This window comes from Amphibalanus amphitrite, unplaced genomic scaffold (assembly GCF_019059575.1).
Source record: "Amphibalanus amphitrite isolate SeventyFive unplaced genomic scaffold, NRLGWU_Aamphi_draft 000622F_arrow, whole genome shotgun sequence".
NCBI lineage: Eukaryota > Metazoa > Arthropoda > Thecostraca > Balanomorpha > Balanidae > Amphibalanus > Amphibalanus amphitrite.
In genome coordinates, this window is record NW_024882116.1 from 93,761 (window position 1) to 119,925 (window position 26,165).

General features: G+C 46.6%; 1 protein-coding gene across 1 annotated transcript in view; it reads left to right on the forward strand.

The window, feature by feature from the left end:
• Positions 1 to 26,165, forward strand: part of LOC122363471 — a 173,518-nt gene that overhangs the window by 93,146 nt on the left and 54,207 nt on the right. The window contains exon 5 of the mRNA XM_043332763.1: positions 13,159 to 13,274. Coding sequence (XP_043188698.1) covers positions 13,159 to 13,274 — 116 coding nt within the window. The remainder of the gene's footprint in view (positions 1 to 13,158; positions 13,275 to 26,165) is intronic.

A 26,165-nucleotide genomic window follows, 5' to 3' on the forward strand; every position in this document is an offset into this window, starting at 1 on the left:
CCTAGATTTCATTTTTATGACCGACTTCTCATCATTGTAAATTAAACTGATTTGACCTTGTTTGACCTCCCTTTGACGTCACAGGTCAACTATCAAGGTCATCGATATCATATCTTGTGCATCTCGATGAGCTCTTTCGAATGCCGTTTGAATTGTTCCTATCCGGCTATTGGTTCCGGAGATATGACGGGGGCCTTTTGCCCCCCCCCCCCCAACAGGACGTGGAACCTGCCAGACCTCAATAAGTTGGGGTGCGGGTTGAAACATTAAATTTCACGTATTTCATTAGTAACTGTACTGCTTTACTGCGCTCATACCTGTACTGCTGACCAGGGCTGCGGAGTCGATGGATTTTCGGCGACTCCGACTCCGACTCCGACTCCGGCTTTCAAAAACCAGTTCCGACTCCGACTCCGACTCCGGGCAGAATTGTCGACTCCGACAGACTCCAACTCCCGACTCCGACTCCGCAGACCTAGCAAGGCTGCGGAGTCGACAGATTTTCGGTGACTCCGACTCCGACTCCGGCTCGGGTTTCTAAAATCGACTCCGACTCCGACTCCGGTCACAACTGTCGACTCCGACCGACTCCGACTCCGACTCCGACTCCGACTCCGCAGCCCTGCTGCTGACAATGCATCAGATGAAATCTCGCGACCTCACGGTATTTTCACTGAAATACCGTGAGGGCTGCTATTTTCAGCATGCAATTTACTTCGCGTGTCCCGAAAACATTTTTGCAACATCCAAAGACTTTTCATGTGAGTATGATTCGCTTTCAATCACCCAAAAGCTCTGACAGGTAAAAATGTATTTTTTGTCGCGCTAAATGCGGCCGCCCGCCCATTGTGAACTGGTGTGCGGGAGACATTTTTTTTTTTGTCAGGGAAGCTCCGTTTTTTATAGCTTCACCTGCATTTAATCGAGTTCGTGACTATTTTAGTAAAAAAGTAAAAAGTATGTATATGTAGATAATTTTATCATTTTTTGCACTTTTTGTTGAAATTGAATAATGAAAGAAAATCATTGATATATTTCGGCTTGCACCATCTGCAGAATGTACAGAAATAATTGTCGACACAAACAAACAAAATTCGATTCCATCAATCAATAAATCGTGCAGCGTTTCAATCAGCTCCTTGATGAGAGAATAATTTCATATATACATGGCTCTCGAAATAACGATCAGGGCTGGAGAAATGATTTCAGAGGTGGGGGGGACTAGGCCTCGAGGGGCCCTCAAGGAAAAGGGCCCCAAGTGTCTCAAAGGGCCCAAAATCATATTACCTTCCAAGGGCGGATCTAGGGAAACGTTTGGGAGGGGGTCACAAGTCGGCCGACATGCCGGATCTGATGGATGAATTCTGACGACCGGGGGGAGGGGGGGGGGGGGTAGGGAGCGAGTATGTCGAGATCAAATGACATTTGATCTTCGTCGTTTCTAAGATGAAGTTTTATCGTTATTAGTTACTCGGCTCAGTAGTTTCAGTTAGTGAAACCCACCTATACAGGGGCGTCGCTGCGGATTTTTTACTGGGGGGGGGGGGGGGGGGGGGCGGATCGACGTACTTAAAAACCCAGAAGTAGATATAGTTACCTCACTTTTAGCCAAATGCAATAGAAGCATATAGTCATGATCTCTCTTATTGACCTGTTTATGAATCGGCGGCGCGAAGCGCCGCAAAAATTTGCAAAAAATTGTAAAAACACAGCTCTAAAACATAAACATTACAACCCTTATAGCATGCTAGTACAAGCCGGAGTTCCTTCACAGTACACATATGAATTCCGATTCAATTTGACACGGTTGATGTTATTACAGTCACGATCTCTCTGATTGATTGGTGTATGAATCGGCGCAAAGCGCCGAGAAAATTTGCAAAAGCATTTGTCAAAACACAGCTCCAAAACACAATTTTTACCACCCTTTGAGCATGGCAGTACAAACCGGAGTTCCTTCACAGTTACACATATGAGTTGTAATTCAATTTGTCACGGTTGATTGGTGTAATTACAGTCACGATCTCGTATTGACCTGTACGTACATGAATCGGCGGCGCGAAGCACCGCGAAAAAAAAAATTGCAAAAAGATTTGTCAAAACACAGAGGGGGCGGCCTCCTCTCTACAGAGGACCACCTCTCTACTGCGGGCCTCCTCTTTTCGCAAGGCCTCTTAACTACAGAAGGCCTCCTCTCTACAGAGGTCTTCCTCTCTACCGAGGGTCTCTCCCTTTCAGAGGGCCTCCTTTACAGAGGGCCTCCTCTCTTCAAAGAACCTCCTCTCTACAGAGGACCTCATCTCTGCAAAGGGCCTCCTCTCTTCAGAGGGCCTCCTCTCTACTGAGACGCGAGTCCTCCTCTCTACAGAGGGCCTCCTCTCTACTGGGGAAGTCCTCCTCTCTACAGAGGGCCTCCTCTCTACAGCGGGTCTCCTCTCTACAGCGGGTCTCCTCTCTACAGCGGGTCTCCTCTCTTCAGAGGGCCTTCTGCTTTCAGGCGGTCTCCTTTCCACAGAGGGCCTCCTCTCTATACAGGGCCTCCTCTCTACATAGAGCCTTCTCCTCTCTACGGGGGGCCTCCTCTCTACAGAGGGCCTCCTACCTACAGAGGGCCTCCTCTCTACTGAGGAGTCAGAGGGGCCCTAGCGGTCAGACACAGGCACTAGCGGGCGGTTATTCAGGAAGTAAGAAGGAAGGAGAAGGAGGCCTCAGGAAGTAAGAAGGACCCTAGCTGTCAGGCTGGTCAGAGGGCCCTGAATGTCCTGACGTGATTTTTTGGATTCCCGTGAATTTCTTACGCCTCCGACGTGATTTTGGCCCCCGTGGGCCTTCGGCGCCCCACGGGGGCCTCCTCAAACCCCAATGGGGGCGCCCCGTCCCCCTTGGGTACGTCCCTGGGGCCCACACCGGTCTTCGAAGGTCAAAATTGCCTCTTGAGTCTCATACTGTCCAGTGGCCCGATGGTCTTATGATGGCCTTTGAGGTTTCTCACCGGCTTCAGAGGGCTCACATCGACCTATGAGGACCCCGCGCTGGCCTCCGAGGGCGCAAAATGTAAGAAGGTAAGCATGCCGCGTAAGTAATGCATAAGTATTCCGGCATCTGAGGGACTCCGACTGCTTTTTGGGTGCCTACCGCCTCATATCGGTGAAATGAGGGTCCCTGACACCCTACCTGTCTCTGAAGGTCCCATTTCGACATTCGAGATCCTTATTTTGGGTCACAGCAGAGGCCCATGCAGTTCCCTTAAGGCCCAATGCCGACGGTCATATAGCCGCTTCTGATGGCCCCACGTCCTCTTTTGAAGGCACCTCAGGGGTCACCAGAGGCCTGCCAGGGGCACCACCGGCCTCGCAGGGGCACCTTGGGCTGTCAGGGGAACCACAGTCCTGTCAGGGCCCAGGGGCCCCAGCGACCTAGCAGGGGCACCACAGGCCCGCCAGGGTTACCACATTCCGGCCAGGGGCACCACAGGCCTACCAGGGCCCAGGGGCACTAAAAATAAAATAAACAATATAAAAAACAAAGATGGAAACACGGCATCACCAAAATTAAGTGGCCGAAATCCGTTGAGTTTTTAATTTTGGGTATAGGTAGGGGCACCACAAATTAAATTCATGGCCATCCTCTTGGAGTTTTCCTGTATCATCCCCTGGTGCTCGCACGGTTGAGACAAAAACGAGTGAGATTCTGGCCTTCAATACGCCTTTTCACGCAACACGATCCAGACAAAAACAAAGGTATTAGCTCAGATGTGTTTGACAGGTGATTTTGAGCATGCAAGACGGCGTCTATAACGCATTTAGGTATTCGGCTTTTGGAGGGGGGTCAACTGACCCTCTCAGACCATTTGGGGGGTCATGACCCCGTGCCCCCCCCCCAGGATCCGCCACTGAATTATTCATGCGTTGCTGTACATAGGAGGTATGTGAAAGGAAAGTATGCCTAGCAAACACCTTTCTGTCAAATTTTCAACAGGTCCACTACTGGACCTGGACCACATGGACTCAATGAGGGCCCATGACTCTCTGATGGTTCACGGTCATCACGGAACCATTAAGGGCCTACTAGCTTGTGGTGGACTACGACTCATTGAGATCTAATCACTGATATAGGGCTCCGATGCTTGGAATGTGAGATTTAAAACACTAATACATGCCAAAATGGATGATTACTTTTTTAAACGTAAGTCAGAAGGGCCCACTTTCGTTATATATTAGGTCCCCCCCAGGTCCCCCCAGGAAATGGAATTAATGGGGCCCGGGGGGGACGGTCCCCCCAGGTCCCCCCCGGTTTCTCCGGCCCTGATAACGATGGCAGATGCACATCCTGAAAAGCCTGTTTACCAACTTTCTAACGCTAAGACCTTTTTGACGGCCATTTTGGCGCCACACAGTTTTGGCCACATGGCTCACTCGTGAAAGCTGACAAAAAAGAGCATAAACTTGCAGCGATTGACTCCTGACAAATCATCGGCGTCACTTGTTGACTGTGCGTCCAGTTAGCGACAGACATTGGCTACATACGAGGGGGTATCGAAAAGTTCTGATCATCACATAGAAGATATAGACCGATTTTGATGATTTTTGGTTGGTATTATATTTGGTTCTTAAGAACAATGTTCTCACAAAGAGAATCCTGAGGAGTGGTTTTATCTTATGTAGGAGAGACTTAGAAGTAAAAAAGATGAGTATTGGGCCCAGTGAGGACCGAACCGTCATCCAACTAATGCATTTGAAACGGTATCACACTGAGAAAATACATCAAGAAAGTAAAATTAGTTTATAGCTAGGGAAGCCCATCTAATGCACGTACCGAAAATGAAGAAATAATTTTTAACTTGGTTGCATGACCCTTGCAGGGGAGTCAAGAAGCGAGTGACTACCAGTGACTGACAAGGTGGTGACTGTGAAGGAAGTGGAGGACCTCATCCTTACAGATCGTCGTGTGACCTTTCAGATGATTGTGCAACAGAAAGGTCTCAATGCTGGCAGTGCCTGAAAATATTATCGGCGAAGAACGACAGACGATAAAGGAGTCAGCCCGCTTAGAAGTTCGTGTGTCTACTTTGTTCAAGAGAAAAATGCATCTTGGCCTTTCGAAATGAAAACTAGGTTTTTTTTTAGGAAATTGAAGACATCTTCGATCATTTAATAATGACTTGTGACGAATGCTGGGTCTATGTGTATGATCCAGAGACAAAAAGATGATCAAGAAGTTTAAGCACGGCACATCTATCCTTCATAAAAGGCGAAGATGCAGAAGCCCATATGGAAGGTCAATGCTATCAGTGTTCTGGATCTGGCGTAGGATAGTCATTACCGACTGTCTTGATGATGGTCAGATAATGATAAGCAAGCACTACTGCACACTTTTGAAGAAGTTGCGAGATGGCCTCAAGCAGAATCGCCGCAAAAAAGCCCAAGAAAGATGTTTAATCCGCACCGACAGCGCCCCTGCCTATTCGTCCTGAGCTGCGATTTAAGAATCAACATGATGTGGACATTAAATCCTACCGCATCTAAGAAATTCACCTGACCGGGTATTAACTGACTCTTGATTGTTACAGGAGATGAAGAATCCACAGTATGGCCGGTGATTAAAGGCCAGAAATGACGTCATTGATGAGGTGGAGCAGTGATTTACGGGACAAGGCGAAGGTCCTACAATGACCGCCTGAGGCATCTCAAGAAACGATGCAATAAGTTTGCGGTCGTGTGTGGTGACTTGTAAAGGAGTAATGAACATCATGTAAAAAAAAACAAATTTCTATCACATCTAATTCATGGTGATGATCAGAACTTTTCGATACCCCCTCGTACTGGATGGCCTCAATCACCCTCAACCGTCGTGAATGGCCCAGTGCGGACTAAATACCGAGACGTTCCCGTATCGGAGACCTCTATGTTGCGGCGTAAGCCGTCTCCACAGGAAGTGAACTCTCTGGCAAAAAAAAAATTCTAGACGAATTAGTTACCGTGGAGCACATTCACAGTTGCCATGGCAACCCCAAAAGCTCAGTTACAAAATAAATTAAGCGTGGCTTTAAATAAGAGAGCCTCTAAAAGAAAAATTTAGGTGAGAAGGAACTTATGGGACACCCTGTAGGTCATTATAAGCCATGTTATTTGTTATGACCTCTGGCGACCTCAATATTGACCTGACCCAAAAAAAGTTGTTTATTGCCGTTTGTCTCGCTACGATTCGTGCTTTTCGAGTTCTGACGGGGAGTTTTCAAAAAGGCCCCCGCCTGATTCAGAGTTTTTTTTCAGAGCCCGCCCGGAATACGGTTAAGCGCTTGAACGATGTATGATAATACACCAAGTGTTACTCTGACCGTTATCCAGTATCCACCCATTCCTCGCAGATCCTCCCCCTCCTGCTGCGGTCCGGCCGCCACCGCCGCCGCCGCCGGCGCCCGAGTTTTTTTTTTTTTTACCAGTTACCATACCACTCGGTGACTTGTGATATGCGTATGTTTCTTACCGCTGCAGCGGTAAGAAACATACCAGTGCGCTGGCCATATGAAAGCTGAACAAAAGTGAATGCATTATGTTGTATGTAATTATGTACACCAAGTGTTACTCTGACCGTCATCCAGTATCCACCCATTCCTCGCAGATCCTCCCCCTCCTGCTGCGGTCCGGCCGCCACCGCCGTAGCGGGACAGTTTTATACCGGCGCCTTGTCAGCCGCCGCAGCTCACCAGTCACTGGTAGACTCACCCAAATGCATCCTCCGCATGATCCTCTCATCTCACGACTCTGACATGGCTTGCTAGCCTAATCATCCTCCATTCACAGAAAAAAGCCTTTAGACCTTAAAACCACGGCCTTGGCGTATTTTGTGTTCCATTAATCCAAGAAAAGTCTAAGAAAAGGAAAAATACTATAAATTCTAGTGGTAAGCATTGAAAACGCATCAATGTAAAAAATATGGTTTGAAATTTTTACGATTTAACTTGTTATACCGCCAACGAAACTGCATGACCATTGCCATTGTAAAATGAAATTTGCCCTTTTCCAATGCCCGATGTCACAGCCCTATGCCGTGTGCCGAAATCCATTGGCCAGTGTCGAAATCACGCTCATTGTCCACATTAAATGCCCCATGTTACGCTGCTGCACTTGTAAAGTGTGTATCCCAGCCTCAGACCACGCCGGACGTGTTTCTGCTTCGGTCCCGACCGACACCGTAGCTGACCATCTCGCTCTGTGTTGTGCTCGTGATACAATACACCCGGACCGGCAGATCATCTCTTCTGACAAGGGCTGACAGCAACACGACGCGCCCCCGCCCTGGGCACGAGAAACCGCCGTGTTACACACTATGCCGAGTTTGAGGCGTGGTTTGTCGAAAGCGCACTCCAGCTGACGTTCCTAATGCAGATCTGTCGAAACTAACTGACCAGTATAGCGCCTTTTGGGGCGACTAACGGAGCGAGCGAGGGGGTGAGTCTTGCACGTGCGAAATTTCGAGGGGGTACCTCCAACTGACTTGTGCACGGCACCCTACTGACCGGTTTCTAGCGATGTGCCAAATTTGAGCACAATCGGCCCAATGCAGCCGTTCTCGAGATCTGGGAGCGGCACCCTGCACGTGCGCACGTGCGAAATGGGTCCCAACTGACTTGTGCACGGCACCCTACTAACTGGTTCCTAACCATGTACCAAATTTGAGCGCCATCGGTCCAGCCATTCTCGAGATCTGGAAACGAACCCTGCACGTGCGCACGTGCAGCAGCACCCGAACTCTGGCACATGGATATGCAGTGCCTAGTGGGTGCCTACCTACATGCCAACTTTCAGCGCCATCGGCCAAGTAGTAACCGAGATATTGCAACAATTACAAAACTGACACCTCTTCGTTTTGCACGTGGCACGTGCATAAGGGGTCACCCACATGCATCGGGAATAGTCCAATGCTTGGTAGAAGGAATGAAGCTACCCTACAAAACTTACGGCGTGTAAATCGGTCAAGTGGTTGCTGAGATACAAGCATCGCAAAAGCGTCCGGCCGGCCGGCCGCTCATACTCGAAATTTCCGTTAATCTAAGGAAAGACTCCGCTCGCTTCGCTCGCTCCGTAACCAGATGCCGATTCGGACCGAAAAAAGGTGTACTAGGTGGGCTTTGCAGCGCTATTAGTTCGGCATGTAATTATAAATCATTGCTAATTTCGATCTGGATATCGTTATTCAATGCTGGTCTTTGCGTCCTCAGAAAAGTTGTTTATAGTCATGAAGGCTTGCATTGACCCATACATTCCATTTTTCAGCACCATTATTCGCCGTAGTTGACTCTCCCCTGAATCCTTTGGCTTAGACCTGGCGTATCACCCGTGCATCGCAAGACGCATCTACCACACAAAAGTTCACGATCCCCACGAACCCACATCAGTGCAGGGTATATTGAGTGAAGGGTAGGACGAACTTTGGTAGGAATTTCTAGTATAACTACTAGAAAGCCTACTATATGTGGTCGGGACTAGCAAAAAGTTAGCTCAAACTAGAATATGGTAGCGCTTATGGTTTGCAGTCGTGACGCGCACGTGACATTCATTTCTTAAATTTCTTAAATAACAGGTTTTAGGGGCCGATTAGTGGGCAGATACATTCAATTAGCTATTAATAATTGATTATGCAAACATTCAAGAATCTACATCATTCAATTCTAGCCAAAATCACGCGGCGCTCCCAGGATTCGAGCTCACGACCCTCGGATCCGTAGCCCGATACGCTACCGACTGCGCTACCGAGGACCGCGCGCCGACGATCGGAGAGGCGGATCGCGGGTGCTGGCGTGCAGAGAAATCTTTACCCTGTACGCCGTAGAAGATCGGCTGGGTTTCGTGAAAAATGGTAGAGGAATTGTCGAAAGAAAATTAATCGATCTATCATTTGAGACTAAGAACTATTGATTCCTTCAAAGGTTGACCGAGGCTCGCCGAAAACAGGCCATTTAACATGTAAACCCTATGGGCTGGTAGGAAATGTACGCCGTGGAGCAGCAGTGCTACCAACTAACTTCGGCGGGGGTCGCATCAGTGTCCGTTCGCTTGGTGTTTGACCCCTTGACCTTTGGCCGCGAGAACTGCCAGCTTGCCGGAGCACCCCTCCCTACGCACGCTCCCCCGCACGCTCCCCCGCACGCTCCCCTCCCTCCTTCTCGGGGTCGTGTCACGGAGGCTTGGGCTTACGCTACTATCGGCCGCTGCGTAGCTCTCACCGAGCGCATGGGAATACGTAGAGTCTCGGTGCGGATTCAGCCAACTACCGGCTCGCGACACCAGCGCCGCGTAGTGGCGACGGTACATTCTTTTTAGACATACTGTACGAGTGGTGTAGACATAGAGGTCATAGGTGCTTCGAAAAGTTAAGACTATGCGAGTCTTTTTTGTCGGTGACGTTTCAAACTTGTCCCATATTTCAGGCGTGGCATTAGCCGTTTTCACGACGGCCATCTGGTACACATTTGGTGCAGATTAGGTGCCGCTTTGGTCAAATTAGGTTCAGTGTATCTCTTATATGTTATCAGCTAGGGTTGCACTAATTGCTTATATGCCTGTTTTGTCATATTATCAGAGAGCATCATCGATTAAAACACTGAAATAAATTCATAAAATGAAGATATTTGCTGTAAAAGTGATAAGGTGCAGATCTGGTCAAATTAGGTACATTCGCCGGATAGCCCGTCGTGAAAACGGCTAATGTGCACAACATACGCCGAATCGGTATTTCGGCCTGACATGGTCTGGAGAAATAGGCCACAGGCCCAAGGGTAATGGGTTCTAGGATCATGAAATTTTCAGGGAATGAGTAAAGTTCCCGGGAAATACTAATAGTTTCGTTACGATAAACCACTTTTAACGCGAGTTACTTGCGAAAAAACTGAGGGGTGGGTCAATCCGACCCACCATAAGAACGAGGGTTAACCTCTCAAACACTGGAAACAAACAGCTTCTCTCATCCTGCAGTTCTGCGATATTCCTATTTGACCGATGGAAGTTTCCTTTTAAAGAACGAACGCGTTTACCCGAAAGAATAATCTCCGCGTTGAGCGTTTAATTGATTGAGAGATCCTTACCTGAGGCCGGTTTTACCAACAGAAAAAATAGCCAGACATGTGCATGGATCCGAGAGCTGGATCTATGATCTCAGTGGATCTCTCGACAAAATTCAGGGGTTGGATCTATGATCCGAATGGATCTCTCGACAAAATTTAGGGGTCGGATCTATGATCTCTGTGGATCCAGCGGGCAAAAATGTGTGGAGGACCTATGATCTGTATGGATCTCACGACAACATGTAGCCAATGAAACCCTTATCCTACATAATTGTACACCTTACAGTGCAATACAATTGAGAATTGCCACTTGTGGACATGGTTAAGACCAGTTGTAATCATTAGATATCATCATTAAATTTGAATTTAAATCAACAACATTTGTACTACATTTAAAATAAACCAAGAACATGCACATTGCTACTTTTTGTGACCAATTGTAATTTTTTCATGACAGCACTGATGACAATCTTATCAACAAGCTACAGCCACTTTAATTCAATGAACAAACAGTACAGACAGATGCAGTGGCAGCAGGGCACTGCAGATTTTCATTTTGGTCCCATTCTTTCCATGCAATGCCAGTAGGGCTAATGTTAAAATGCCAAAATCTATGGGGGGCACTGTACCCTGGTGCCACCCCCCCCCCCCCCCCCGGTTCCGCCGCCTATGGACAGATGCTAGAATATCAAACCTGGAAGCCAAATAGGTCAGTTTTGTTAAAAATAATCCAGCAATCCACTTCTGCCAGGTATGAAATTCCAATCCAGAATGTTCGTATGAGCTATTAGTATGTGCAACACAATTTCAATTTAGTAAGAATAGCAACCAACCTCTAATACTTTCCTAATAAAATTACAAGTTCAAAAATGGCATCAACATCTTCAGATTACCTACTTTTGGCATCGTGCCACGTGTGGTGCCATGCTGTGCTTTGGTTATGAGAGAGCCTCCCAAAAAAAAGACAAACGAAATTCACAGCTCACGTTTTGGTAGTATTGTTTTATTGCGTCATTATCGTTTGACCAATGAAAAATCTTTATTTGACTAAAACCGTAATGATTGCAAAAGATTCCCCGTAATAGGCCCTTCAAACTAATGCCGTAAGATATTGTGATTCTTTTGAAAAGTGAATAAAATAGAGATGCAAGGCGCACACCCAGCTCAGGGCCATGTAATACCGTTTCAGCTTACGTTTACGTCATTAAATTCAACGCTACAAAGATGATATTCACAAACAATCGTATCGTAAAATTATGTGAGGCAGAAAAAATGAACATTCTTTTGAAAAAACTCTAGACTTTTGAATTTCCAGTTTGATTTTTTTATTATTTATTTTCATTATACTCGAAGGTAGAACGCTTAGCTCATTTATTATTTGAAATGACGTCACAAGTTCTATTTAGATACTGAATAATCATTTTACGGTAAATATCCAAGGCCATTACAATTGATATTTCGCTTCCCATCGCTTCCGTAGGTTGTTGAATATTTTTATACTTTTGTTTATCCCTCAGTTTATTTTATCAAATATTTATTTCAATAGATTGAAATACCTTTACCTAACCAAGCCACATGTGTCAGTATCATCTTTTATTGTTTATCAATCAATTGTGTTAGCTGGAAACTGGAAATCCTCATGGTTGTCTAATGCAATATTGTCTTATCAATATCATTATGAAGATTCTAACATGAATTGTGATGTCAGATGTGGTAGGTACCTAGTAATGTAATTGTTCATTAGTCATAACTTTGACTTACCTTTATGTTAATTGTTAATGCAAACTTTTCTGTTGGTATGTGAACAATCTTCATGTCAATCAATTCTCTCAAGTTGTGACCGTCATGAGCCTCCTTTTTTGTATTCTGTATAATGTAACTGGATGCCTTTACTAATATGGTCTTTGTGTAAGATTGTTTGTTTCTAACCATACTTTGGTATTCATAACTTCTTATGAAAGACAGTTGTTAACATTTTGAGCACCTATGAGCTATGACCCCATGGATCTCACGACAAAATTGGTGAGCCATATCTATGATCCGAGTGGATCTAGCGACAAAATTGAAGGGTCAGATCTATGATCTCAGTAGATCCCTCGACAAAATTGAGGGGTTGGATCTATGATCTGAATGGATCTCGGATCGGGATCCATGGGATCGGATCTCAGATCCATTTTTCCGGATCCAAGCACATGTCTGAAAATAGCCGCCTGCCGGAATTTTTTTGCTTAAAGGCCCACTTCACATACGGAGCGTAAATTTCGATCGATGCACTGTTTCGATCGATGCACAGTTTAGCCCGGCGTAGCGCGGCCTCTGTTGCAGCACGGCACACTTAAAACGGCAGGCGGTGCGCCGCCGACTTCATTGCATCCTCGAGGTCTTCGGGACTTCTTGAGTGGCTCTGATACACCTTGGACTTGAAGTGGACTTACAGGAAGAAGTTCGGTGGGGTCCAGTCCGGGGAGCTTGCCAGCCACGGGTGTGTCTCGAGCCTCGAGATGACGCGCTGCCAGGAGTTGTCCCGCAGCTACTCGCGGTTTTCTTTAGCGGTCTTAGCTGTGGTTGTGTTGCTGGAATCATTGGCACTTTGGCACTTGAGTGCTTCCGGACTTCTGTTCGTCCTGATCTTAAGGACGTTCCAAAAGTTCGCCAGGGCGACCCGGTATCGCTAATCGTTGACGGTCTGGGTAGTGCATCTCTCACACGAGCGGTGATCGCCAGGCTCCCTAAATTGGGTTTGCGGCCGCCGCTGTGTTCCTTGAATGTGTTGTTAACATTACTTCGAGCCAGAAACTTGCCAGCAATGTGTAACTAAAATTACGTTTCGAGATGGTGCTTTCTCTCTCTTCCTCTGCCCTTAAGTGTTTGCGGAACTTACGTTGTGTCGAAACGACCGACTTACTCTGAACTGAATGCTTAATTTCACGAGTTTTGCTTTTGCGTCCTAAGACCACGGCCTCATTTTAAAACTTAACAAGTATCGTACCATATGAATTTGTGTTTTCAGTTTTGTACATTTCCTGACAAAAGTGGAGGATTTACCCCTTTCCCCCGGCTTGCTCTCAAATAATCAAGCATATGTTCATTTTCAGGGGCCAGGATGACTTCAATTTTCATATTTTTCCGGAACCGCAAGACAAGTTTCAGTGTTTTGAGGAGCAATTCATTCGGACTTACCGAGGATTTGAAATTTTGGAGTTCCCATCCAGTGAGTATGCAGTATGCACTAATGCGCACACGCTCGCACGCTCGCACGCACGCACGCATGCACAAAGCTTGAAGCGGCGGGTGTTCGTATTGACTGGGAGCCGGCTGTGTTGTCACGCGCCAAGTTAACCCGCGCCGGGCTGGTGCAGTACTCGGCGCCATCCACGCCGGGCCGGGTGGGGGGGGGGGGGGGGGGGTCTGAACTAGTGATGTCAATTTCAGAAATTTTGGAAACCAATACCAAACCGATACCGACCAAAACTACTGAGAGTATACCAAAACCGAACCGATTTGCAGAAATAGGGTGAAATACCGACTAGGTACCGAATTCAGGGAATCATCAAACAAATGCTTCAAACTTTTTCAAAACAAATGATAAGCACTGAAAGGCAATACTTTAAGATAAGGCAACCAAAACAAGTCAGGAAATCTCTAAATTATTTCCACTGCAAAAAATATAACTGTATTGTGCAACTATGAACAAATATTCAGGTCAGTAACTTAACTGGGATGTGGATTCAAGTCATCTGCATGAGGTGATATAGGACAAGAACTTGAACCCTGAATCTCATCCATGCCTGAACCATCAAACGTCCTTTCAATTCAAGTCATTCAATTCAAGTCCAGTCAAGACAGGGTTACGTGTGTTATCATGATCCAAAAATGGTAACCAAATGACAATGATGGGCAAGGCTATACCATTAATGTAAACAAAATCCATGATACCTACAGTTCAACTCAAGTAGTGATGGTGACGATAGTGACGCAGCCAATTTTTCATCATAAACAAATGTTTAACACAACAAATCTTGATAAATAATTACTTACGAGGCACACTGATAGATAGCAGACACCACTGTAATGATATCGCGATGAAAGCTAAGTAAAATGTCCATAATTTTACGGAATCATTGACACGTGTCACGTGGCATCTCTTCCACAATGGCAGCCTTGCAGGCGGCGGCCATTTGCATTTAGGCACGAAACGCACGGAACTGCATAAAACAAAGTTTTTTCTTTTTTGCTTAAGAACACGTAAGTTATGAACATGATGTTCATATTTTCGCATCTCAAAATTAATTCAAGAAAGATTCTAAGCTATTATTGATAAAAAATGATGAACCAGAAAAACAAAGTTGCCCAATTATCTTTATTAGTTATTGAGGTACATCGGGTTTTGGCGCAGCTGCGACATTAAAAAGTTCTTAGTTGTGTTCAGTTTTTAAACTGGTATTTGCGAATCAAGCTAAGACCCAATTATATTTTAGGAATGCTTTTGATTACATTGCTAGCGATTCCTATCTGTTGAGGAGAGCAGGAAAGAGAACACTAATTAAAGAAAATAAATTATCCACAGGATCTTTTTGAAGTTGAGCGAAGTTGAGAATTTGTGGGGTGATGATAAAGTGATAAATGCTGCCTTCAATATTAGATGATAATGGTGAAGCTAGTGCTATAAAAACAGGGTTTTGACTTTTGGATAATGTAACTGCATTGCAGTGAAATGGAGAGCAAGACAAGGTCAAGATCAATCACAGACTCATCAAAACAAAGTCAAATTTGTTACTAATGAATGCTTGGGAAATTTTGAGTAAGGTAGTTAAAGGGACAGTATCACCATTTTGATGAAATTTGACATTGCATAGGCCTCACCTTTCTGGTCCGGGAACTGAAGACCGATCCTCGAAGCTCCACACCGTTATCCCGCTATCGCCGCTCAAAGTACGAAAGGTGTACTACACTTTGAATCGTGCTTCACTATCTTCACTGTTTAAATGTTTGCGCCGTTTTGAATTGACCGCCAGTAATAAAACTTATACCCTGGTCATTTCATCAAATTTTATAAAGCCAAAACGTTTTTCGCACTTATTCATCACCGTTAAATTCATTAAATAGTCGTAGGCAATTTCCGCTGTTTCCTTCGGATTCTAGCGGCTCAACAAAGGAATTCCTTCAGCTTGAAGGAATTCCTTCAGCTTGTCACGTGATATCTTCTGGGCAATACCTTATGCTGCCTTTCCCTAACGACAACTCAATCAGAAGAGCGGCCGCGTAAGCGTAGCGTCAATAATGTATTATCTGCGCCAGTTCTGTAGTAATTTCGCAGGCTTCGAAAGTGGCGGCCATGCTTGTAGTGGTGGTTCGCTCATGAAAATGACTCGCTCATGAAAAATATTTTTCACCGAGTTCGGTCCTCAAACTATGTTTTTCTGATTCAGAAAAATAAGAAATGCTAGTAGAAAAAAAATCAGCTCCATACATTGATTTTTTTCGATGATACTGTCCATTTAAAGTATGTTTTCCAGGATACAGTGAGTTAAACATTGATACATGTTTATGTCTTGCACATTAGTTTTTTTTGTAAGATAATTATCCTCATGGAATTGGAATTTGCTAGCACTGATAAGTTGCCATTTAACATTGGTAGACTGATGTGTTTGATGTTACAGATACCTAACATGTTTGCCCCTTTCTTATGACATCATGCATTTGGGAGAAATGTGTCATGATGTCCTTTTTCTTCATCCAATGTCATTTAGCAAATCAAATTTGAGCTCAGAAGGTTTATAAAAAATATGTTTTCAAATTTTTATGACAGTAGTTGACTTTCATAATACCGACAAAATACCAAATGCTTTTGGTATAAAATACCGAACACCGAATCGGTATTGGTTCGGTATCGGTATACCGAAATTTTGGTAACCGATTGACACCACTAGTCTGAACACCCCCGTCTAACTCGGCTCCTGGGCCACGTAGCGACACGCGGCAAGGGGCATTCGAAATAGGAGCGTCAAAATAGTGTCGAAAACTCTTCACTAGGTCAGGTCAAAGGTCAGGTCGCCAAAGGTCATCAAAGGTCAAATTTTGCCTATTTCAACAATTTTCAAAAAAAAAAACCGGAGTATAACTCGGAAACCAACAGAGCTACAGCGTCGCAGGAAAAGCATTCGATAGCTCTTTCAACGCTCTTTCGCTGCCATATCCTCAGATTTGGTCTCAGGTCAACGGTTTAGCCTCCAGTGGACGTATTCACACAACCACGGGTTAAGGTAGGGGTAAGAGTAACGGGTAACGGGCTATTTTTGTGGCCGTATTCACGATCGAAGTTTACCCCTGACGGTTGCGTTTGATTGACGTTTAATGGACGAAAGGATTTTCTGGAAAAAAATGTTGTGGCGCGCTAGCGCCGGTAATTTAGCTGCGGCGTGTCCGCCCAGCCTGGCCGCCCTTTGCGCCGCCAATCGCCGCCTCGCGCAGTGTTTGTTATTTTTCATGAACGTTTGTTTTCCTCTTTTATATTATTGTAAATTCGTTATTATCGTCACTTCTGTCTTATAGTTTTCAACCGTATTTAATATCTGTCCTTGCTTTAATTTGTTGTAATTTCTAGATTGACTATTCGTCGTTTCCATATGCTCGATTCGTTTTTGATTATGTAAAAAAGTGTTTTTATTTTTGGCTGTGTAGTTCCGCCCCCGTTGACTTCCTGTTCGTTTTGAACTTTATGGCTTTTGGCACGTGCTCTCAGTTCAAATATAAATTTAGTATCCGTACGCAGAGTGTCAGAGAGGCTGAGTATTTCGACGAGTTCCTAGTTTTATTTCTCACGTTTTTCTCCCAGTTTAACCCATAGCTAACCATCGTTTCGCTGTTTATTTCGTTCTTTCATTGTGGGTAATTTCCTTTCCTCCGAACACGCACCCATTTACCCTGAGACCCACAATGTCATATTCTACCTTTAACCCGCGCCCTGCTGGGGGGGGGGGGTGTTTGAACACCCCCCCCCCCTGTGGTTTTTTGCGAATATCTCAAAAACGGCGGCGCACACCTTATCATACATCAATTCTACACATGTTGTGAAAATTTTAGACCAAGGTCATTCAAGGTCAGGTCACCAGGTCACTTGAAGTGACCTCACCTCATAAAAAGTTTCAATGTCTGTTATAGCTACACCGAGTGACCGATCGCTTTGAAACTTTCAGCGATTGCTAAGAGCAATAGCATGTACAAAATGTATATCTCAGAATTTTGATATCGATGACCTAAGGTCAGGTCAATTTTGCGACCTCCCCATTAAAAGTCAATGGGAGAAAATTGAAATGCGCCTCTTTTGGACGAAAGACATTATAAACACTCCCAAACACTGAATTACAAGTGGTTTAGACACACTGAACATGAAAATGGTGTCCGTGACCCCTATTTATGCCCTGAGGTCATCTTAGGTCACGAATTGTATATAACAGTTTTTCGCAAATAACTTTTGATAGAGGCATGCTAGAGCGATGAAAACGCCTTATATGTGTTCAGCTCGACGATACGGATCGACTGGTATGCAACATGACCCTTTCCGGTCAGGTCATGACCTTGACCTGAGGTCAAATTTTCAAATTGACCTTTCAAGGTCAAGTTATAGTTCATTCGATGCGTCTTGACGAGAGGAATACGATGCCGGTAAACAAAAGCTCGTACAAGGCTTGGGTCAAAAGTTATTGCAGAAAAACTGTTTCCGAAAAAAACGGCTATTTTCGCAGTTTTTGCCCCCTGCAGGCAAAACCGTTGACGTTAGGTCAAATCTGAGAGAATTACTCAGAAAGGGCGTTAATAGGGCTATCGAATGCGCTTTTTCGCGGCGCTGTAGCTCTATCGGTTCCCGAGTTATGTGTTGGCTTCTTGGAAATTATCGACGTTCGACCTGAAAATCGGCGAAATTTTGCCTTCAATGACCTCTGGTGACCTGACCTTTGACCTGACCAAAAAATTGACCGAAGTGATTTCGTCATTATTTTTGACGCTCTTTCGAACGCCGCCTTCCGCGTATCGCTACGTGGCCCAGGAGCCGAGTTAGAAGGGGGGAGGTGTTCAAACACCCCCCCCCCCAGCAGGGCGTGGAAATCCAGGACCCCCAGCCGGGCGCGGGTTAACCCGCGCACCGACGGGGGGGCGGTTATCCGCCCCCTGAGGTTTTTCGCAAATAGCGGAAAAGAAATTTGGTATGACTATTCTGTCATTAATTTTACACATGGTGTGCAAGCAGGGGCGTAACTTTGTATACTTTTGGGGGGGCACCTGCCCCCCCCCCCCCAACTTGAAATTTTGCTACCCCAACATCCCGTTTGCCCCCCCCCCTCAACTTTGGTGGGCGCCCCTTGGCCCAAAAGGCGCCCTCACGGGCCAGGGTCGTAACCACGCTCAACAGATCGTGGTGAGAAAAAAACTGCAATAGGAGCGCCATCCCTCAGACGTCCCATCGCCTATGAACTTGGGACGTCTGAGGCCATGGGGGCGCCTACATGCGAGAGAGGGGCGCCTATGAACTCCATAGGGGCGCCTCAATGCAAAAGAGGGGCGCCTGTGATGGCAATAGGGGCCCCTGCATGCGAAAGAGGGGCACCCTATTGGTCTCTGAGGCCCTTAGGGGTGCCTCTTAGGCATATGATAGTATAGGGGCGCCCACATGCAAAGAGGGGCGCTCATGAAGGCCATAGTGGCGCCCCCATAGTGATGTCAACTACGGAAAATCGTGATACCGATACCAAACCAAATACCAACAATTACCAGTGGCGCATTTCAATGGTGAGGGCCATCACTTGTCGAACGCTAAATTTGTCGGACTAGAAAAGGTTTGGAGGAATTGGGTTACATACAGAAGAATACGGGAACAGAGATGGGTGGGACTTTTTAATACGCATAGGGGTCAGGGCGGGCTCAATAAGAAATTGGCGTAGGCGTGACTGTATGTAAGTTGTAAGGTGTAGTAGTGACATTTGGCGGCTCTGTCTTGTAACGGTCTGATACTATGTCGTATCACATATGTCATGTCACAGCAAATGGCTGCAATTATTGTTAGTAATTCTTGCTATATAGGGATGACCTGAGGGTTGTGTGGATTTGTCTGGATGGAAGCGGGTCAAAAGGAAAAATGTGTGAAGATTTAAGCGAGTGCGCTTTATTTACTTGTGTTTTGAAAATGTGATTTCGAAAATGTTTATATTACTTGCATATGCCGCTGACGAAGTGACAATAATACAGTCACGAAACTGTCCGGAAAAGCCGAGTACTTTAATTTTATTTCTATATACTTGCTGAAAACTATTATACTACACGGACAATAATTGTAAATGAGCGGAAAAGAAGAGTGACTTGGCATATATTGCAATGATTTGAATTTATGTGGGCGTATATGGAGGGGGATGGAGGAGGGGCCAGGATGAGGTATGTGTGTTTAAGCATGGTTTTTGGTTTCTTATCTCAATAGATTCTGCTATTTTCAAATCAGCTACATCTTTACATACTCTCTCAATACTAATTTTGAATGAGGTCGATGATATACTACGAGATAGGTGTTTCAGTGTCACATGGTCACCGAGGGGGGCGTTTTTGGTCTGGTTTTTAGCATCTCGAAGATGCTCGTTATATCTTTCGCGGACAAGTCTTTTTGACTCGCTGATGTACACCGCGGGGTGTTCATCGCACAGGTTACATGTGATTTTGTAGACCACATTTTTTGTATGACAACGACCACGGAGCCCCGCCTCGCACGTGTGGCATCTTTTGGCTCCAGCAGGGCAGGGAGGACTTTCAAGACTTGACCTGATCATGTGTTTAGACACTGTATTCCCGCTGACCCATGCAACCCGTGCATTCAGACCACACGAGCGCACCGCACCGTTCACTCGACGCGCAAGTGTTTCGTCTATGTATGGGAGTGATATGTAGGTCGTGTCATTTTTGTTTTTGTTGCGCCCAGCGTTGTCACGTTTGTTACCTACTTTTCTGTGTGTGGTGCATGATTTTGTGTTTGGTTCTTTGAATCAGTTTGTTTGGGTACCCGTTGTGTTTGAAAAGTGTCTCTATGAGCTTCATTCCCCGTTCTTGTGCCTGCTTGTCTGAACCTAGCCGCTTAGCCCGTAAGAGCTGTGAGTGAAGTAGGGTAAGGTGGGGTAATTTGAACATGTGGGGCAATTTGAACATAGTGTGAATAACACAAAATGACGGAAAAATCCATAAGTGGCATGACAATAAGACCATGAGAGAAATTATCGTAACTAAAAGGGCTATCATATGAACGGGATTTAAAGTTTCAGGGAATGAAGATGATGAGGCACAGTGTAAAAAATAAATTTCGCAAGGAAAAACGCCTAACAACACGTCATTGCAACTTCATTGCAGCGCAAAATCTTGCATTGCTAGCGCCTAATATGCAACGGCTTTTGTTGTACAATGACCTAATCAGTGCCTTCAAATCGAGAATTTTTTTTTGAACCCTGTTTTCAAAAATGGCAAAATAACTTTTAGCGTGGGGTAATTTGAACATACCTAGTGTGAGAATTTCAATGAAGATAGGGATAGCTCCGAAAAAAACAACGCTCCCAGTTTTTTTGCCAATATTTTCGACCCAAAGCAGTAGCAGATAAGTGATGCCAGTTTTAGAAAATTCGCGTCTAATATCCGTCTAATGTCCGACATTTTCGTTGATTTTCCGTCCAAAAATGTTAACCCTAGAACGCCTAGGGGGGGGGGGGTTGTATCAACCCCCCCCTGAGGTTTTTTCGAAGTGCACGCTAAACGGCTTGTCGTAGCGGGCTGAAATTTTCAATACCCTTTGGGGCAACCTTTGCGCATCTTTTGCCGAAAAAAAATTGATCGGGTCATGTCAGGTCACGGAGTTATGACGTCATAAGAGGTACAGCCTCCGGCCGGATTTTCACAAACTGAGTGCCAACGCCCGAGGTTTCCTGCCGGTGGTACGGACATCGGTTGATGGATCGTGATGAAACTTCCTATGCATGTTGGGGCAGGTATTGGCTATCATATGGTATAAGAAATTTGACCGGGTCAGGTCAGGTCACGGAGCTATGACGTCACAAGAGGAACAGCGTCCGGTACTATTTTTGAAAAGCGCCCGAACCACTATTTTGCTAATTCTTGTCACCTCAATGGGAATATGCAGCAATATTAGCTTCTATAGGGAGCAAATGGACCTCCCAAATCCAAAAATACAATCAGATTTCAAAAATTTAAATTTTGATTTTTCGAATTTCTGCCGCCGACTGTGACCTTGCCGACTTCCGGCGCTCCCAACGCGCCATTTTTAGAGCTAGGGAAACGAAATACATACCAAACGATAGAGAATTGATCAAGGAACACGATAGTGAAGGTTTCAAGTCGATATCTCCCACCGTTTTGCCGCAATCGCCGCCGAAAGTTGAAAAAAGTCTATTTTTCCGAAAATTTGACCTTTGACCGGTCAAAAGTAGGTCAAATGTTGACCTAGGACCAAAAAATATACCACCAATCGCGAGATCTCGTTGAGAGCAATCCGTTGGTTTTTTCCGCTAAGCTCTACGACCTTCCGTTTCGAAACGCCAGGGGGGGGGGGGGGTCGTAACAACCCCCCCCCCCTGGTCGTTCGTGTTATGAGAAATGGCCTGGTCGTGCGAGGGTTAAAGTCAACTATTTGTCCAAATATGTCCGAAAATTATGCAGCTATCAACACTCATAACCGTCATTTATATTGCTTATCATAATTGTACCAGCCGAAAAGTGTTCATTATATTGAGAGCTTAACAAGCTTTCCATTCGCCAATCAATGCTACGCAAGATCAGGGTATATTGAATTAGGGGGTAGGACCAAGTTTAGTAGGCATGATCTCAGCAATCATTTTGTTTTATATGGCGGTTTTCATTATCACAATATTATTTTTGATATAATGAAGTTTGTATATCTCGGTTTTACGAAAAATAGTAGGGCAACAAAGATAAATTTCGTGAAAAAATAATTTTAGTTGGAAACATCCATTCTGGTATGCAAAATTCAGTATGAAGCCCAGTATGGTGACCGTCTAGTGTGCTTCCAAGGCTGAGTACCTCACATCAACAGGAGTTGTTTACTATTTTGTCTTACGTTGCTAGGTGGTTGCTAGGGAGCTAAGGATACTCTCTTGCGTGATCATTTGCACTTGTTTTTCCTCATTATATCGACATGTTGCTGTTTCTGAGAACTAACTCATGCTAAGAAAGAAAGCAGTTTTCTTAAAATGTGTATTTAAGTGCCGTAGTATTAACACAGCTCTGCAATTCTGCTTAAATATCTGCAAAATCCTGACTTCCCGGAAAATTGTTGGTGGTGATGGGGATCGAGCCCGTCGATGAAAAGTAAGTCAATATGCAAAGGCTTCAAAACGTTATTTCTTGTTGTTCTGTGAAATAGCAATGCAAGACCGATGATAGTGCCAGTGTTGAGCTTTCCAATGAAGCATTGCAATTAGTAGTAAGGTTATTATCACCTAAGATATCTTCCATCAAATATTAGAATTCTGCCATTGTCTTGCTGTAGAACAGGGTTACTGGTAACGTATCGGAGCTCGCGACGATCACGGTACATTAGACGGTCGCGAGGGCTGGACGACATGCAGCGACATCTACTTCCATGCAAGTTTTAGGTCCGTAGGAGGAAGATAGATGGCACTACGTGATATTGGGATGGTCGCTATATCGCACTTATCAAAAGTGCTTTATGTACTAAGACGCACGAAAGTCAGTTCATAATTTATTAAAAAAATTAATAATAATAATATGTATATGGATAAATAACGTTATGGGTAATTTGGCCACCTCTTGGGTAGCCATCTTGGTAGCCATCTTCCTTTACGAGTGCGAAGCACGAGCGATTTAGCGATTTGCAAACGTGTATTTTCAAGCCTTGATCACTACAACTGCCTCACCTGCCGCGGCAGGATGGTGCGTCGCCGGAAACAACCAGGTATTTTACCCTTTTGTAATTATTCGAGGACAACTAACGGTATGGCATCTGTGAAGGCGCGCCATCTTCGCCGCACGTCCAGTGAGATCGTACACGGGGCCCCACTCGGGGGTCTATTTGCTATATACTAGCCCCTCTTCCTGCGTCGCAACCACAGCTCTCACTTACATGGCTCCTGCCTTTACATGGCTAACATCTCGCCTTTATGCAACAATGTCTGTGTTTGCCACCCGGGTTTTTCTCATGGGGTTGTTTGTGTTGATATACTTTATCACAGGTTTATCTGGGACAGTAAGGCATTGGTGGTTTAGTGGTAGAATGCTCGCCTGCCACGCAGGAGGTCCTGGGTTCGATTCCCAGCAGATAAGTTTTATTTATGGTCCGCCTACTTCTCACACGCTGACCACCCCCTCGCCCTCGATTAGCCAGCCCTGCACTGGCGCCAATGACAGTTGTATCTTTTAATACGCCTCTCCCTTACAAACTACCAACGCCATACCGACCCTTACACAAGGTGGTTCCCCGGCCCGCTAACCTCATGCCCTCTGCCCGCTACAGATGCCCTTGCTGTCTGGCCCGCTGGCCAGACCTCATGCATCAGCCCGCTGGCTGCCCTTGTTGTAGGCCCGCTGGCCAGACCTCTTGCCTCAGCCCGCTGGCTGCCCTCTTTGTAGGCCCGCTGGCCAGACCTCTTGCCTCAGCCCGCTGGCTGCCCTTGTTGTAGGCCCGCTGGCCAGAACTCATGCCCTCAGCCCGCTGGCTGCCCTTGTTGTAGGCCCGCTGGCTAGACCTCCTGCCCTCAGCCAGATGGCTGCCCTTGTTGTAGGCCCGCTGGCCAGACCTCACGCCCTCAGCCCGCTGGCTGCCCTTGTTGTAGGCCCGCTGGCCAGAACTCATGCCCTCAGCCAGATGGCTGCCCTTGCTGCCCAGCCCGCTGGCCGGACCGCATGCCCCCTCAGCCCGCCGGCTGCCCTTGCTGCCCGGCCCGCTGGCCGATCTCATGCCCTCAGCCCGCTGGCTGCCCCGACTGCCTGGCCCGCTGGCCAGTACACCTTGTGTCCCTCAGCCCGCTGGCAATTATTAAAAGCCGGCTTACATTCAGACAAACCGAAAGACCCTTAGATCCAGGAGTATCCAACTACAATCAAAAAAAAAAAATAGTTATGAGATCTAGGTACACAATAGGCATCAATTTGCATATCAACATTGCTTGATGAGCCCGAGCAAGATAGCCAACATGTTCACTCAGTACTGAGTAGGTGTCTTACCTAACCTCCTTTCAACGCTTTTGGAAAGAATCTTAAATAAATAAATAAACGAATAAATGAATCCAATAAAAAGATCAACAAATGATGACTAAACTTCCCTCCTTTCTCTAGCTTGCATATGGTTTGGTTTCATACGTTTTCAGGTAATATGGTTTGCTTTAATGCGCCGAACAAGCAGCTAAACATCTGTGTTAGTTACTTTGTGCTAATATCGAGAAATTGATTCTAACACGTTTCAGTTGTAAGCACTCCGCAACAGCGTGAGAACAGTGGTTTAGCGACCTATGTTCACAGCACAAAGTTCTTCTGACTGACAGAACAAATTTTGTGAATTTTGAAGAAAATAAAAGAAGAATTTTGAAGGTTTGGTGACACAGGAATGTTCAATCACATACCAGGCATCACCAGGTAGTTGGTTGTTGTGTCCTGTGTGCGTTTTCAGCAGCATTTGCTGTGATAATAAGCAGCAGCTAACTAACATTTGTCATTTTAATTGTGGAAAGGTCCACAGAACAAAGTTTCTATGTTTCCAAAAACGGTGAAGCAGGCCTTTTCTGACACTGCTCCGCAATGGTAACAGCAGCCCTCATAACAGTTTTACCGACTCATGTTCACAGCTATTTCTTCACCCCCCCCCCCCCCCATCGCTCATTCCACTCAACACCCTGAACACGGCCATCTCGATGGCCCGTTGCCCCGGCCCGCTGGCTGACCTTAGTGCCCCAGACCGTTTGCTGACCCATCGCCCCAGCACGCTGATCGAACTCGGCCTGCTAGCTCACCTCGTCGCTTTTACAGCTGGACGATCTCGCTGCCCCAGCTCGCCCATGTCCCCTACACCTCTCACTACAGCCCGCCGGCTGACCTCGCCACCCCGATCACTACTGACAGGCCGGCAACAGACACGGCCAGTCTCTTCGTCCGCTGCACTGCAGGCAGCGCTGGCACCGCGCCCTCCCGCCGACCCTGGACCAGCCAGTCTCGGCACACCAGCACAAGACGTCGCTACGGACATCAGCTCGGACAGCCCGGAGGCAACGCCTCCTCGACGCTCGGTGACGCCGTCACGAGCAACCAGCCACACCCGCCGCCAAGGACCGGCCAGGACCGCCGATCGCACAGCCCGCCGATCGGCCAGCCCGGAGGGCACCGCCGCCCGGCACGGGGCGGAGTCGTACCGCGGTTCCAGCCGCGAACACCGACACAGGTCGGAAAAACGCTCAGCGAAGCGGCGCCACTGCTCCACCAGAGAGGCTTCAAGATACCGACGACGCCGCTCACCGTCCCTGCGAACGTCGGACTCCGACTGGACCGAGTCTGACACGCCGTCCGACTCTTCGTCCGACCACGGTCGGATGTCGAGGTCACGGAAGCGCTCCAAGGCTCAAGGTCGCCAGCCCATCACGGACTTCCTGGACATGAGTATCGTGCCCCGGCGGTCTCAGCAGCCCCCACCGCCTAGAGGCCTAAAGCTGCCGACGGTCAGCGCCACAGCCCTCAAGACACTGGCCGACCGCAGCAAGGTGGCCTCAGTAGAGGCGGTGGTGTTCCCGCACGCGCCATCGGACGGACCGCGGGGCGCTGCGCCGACGCGATACCCGCCGCTGAGCCCGGCGGCCTACATGCGAGGTGTCACCACCATCGCCGCATATAGAACGTACTTCTTTCCAGCCGCGGCGGTGCAATGGGCAACATACCTACTCTGGATCCAGAGCCGGGGTGAGAGCCTGCCCACAAGCGCGCTGCGCGACCTAGATGAGCGAGCCCGCACGCACATGGCCACATACGGGGACGACTACCATGACGCGGCGTCCTTCACGGAGAGCACGGGATTGGCCGGCGGCCTCCCGCCACCCGC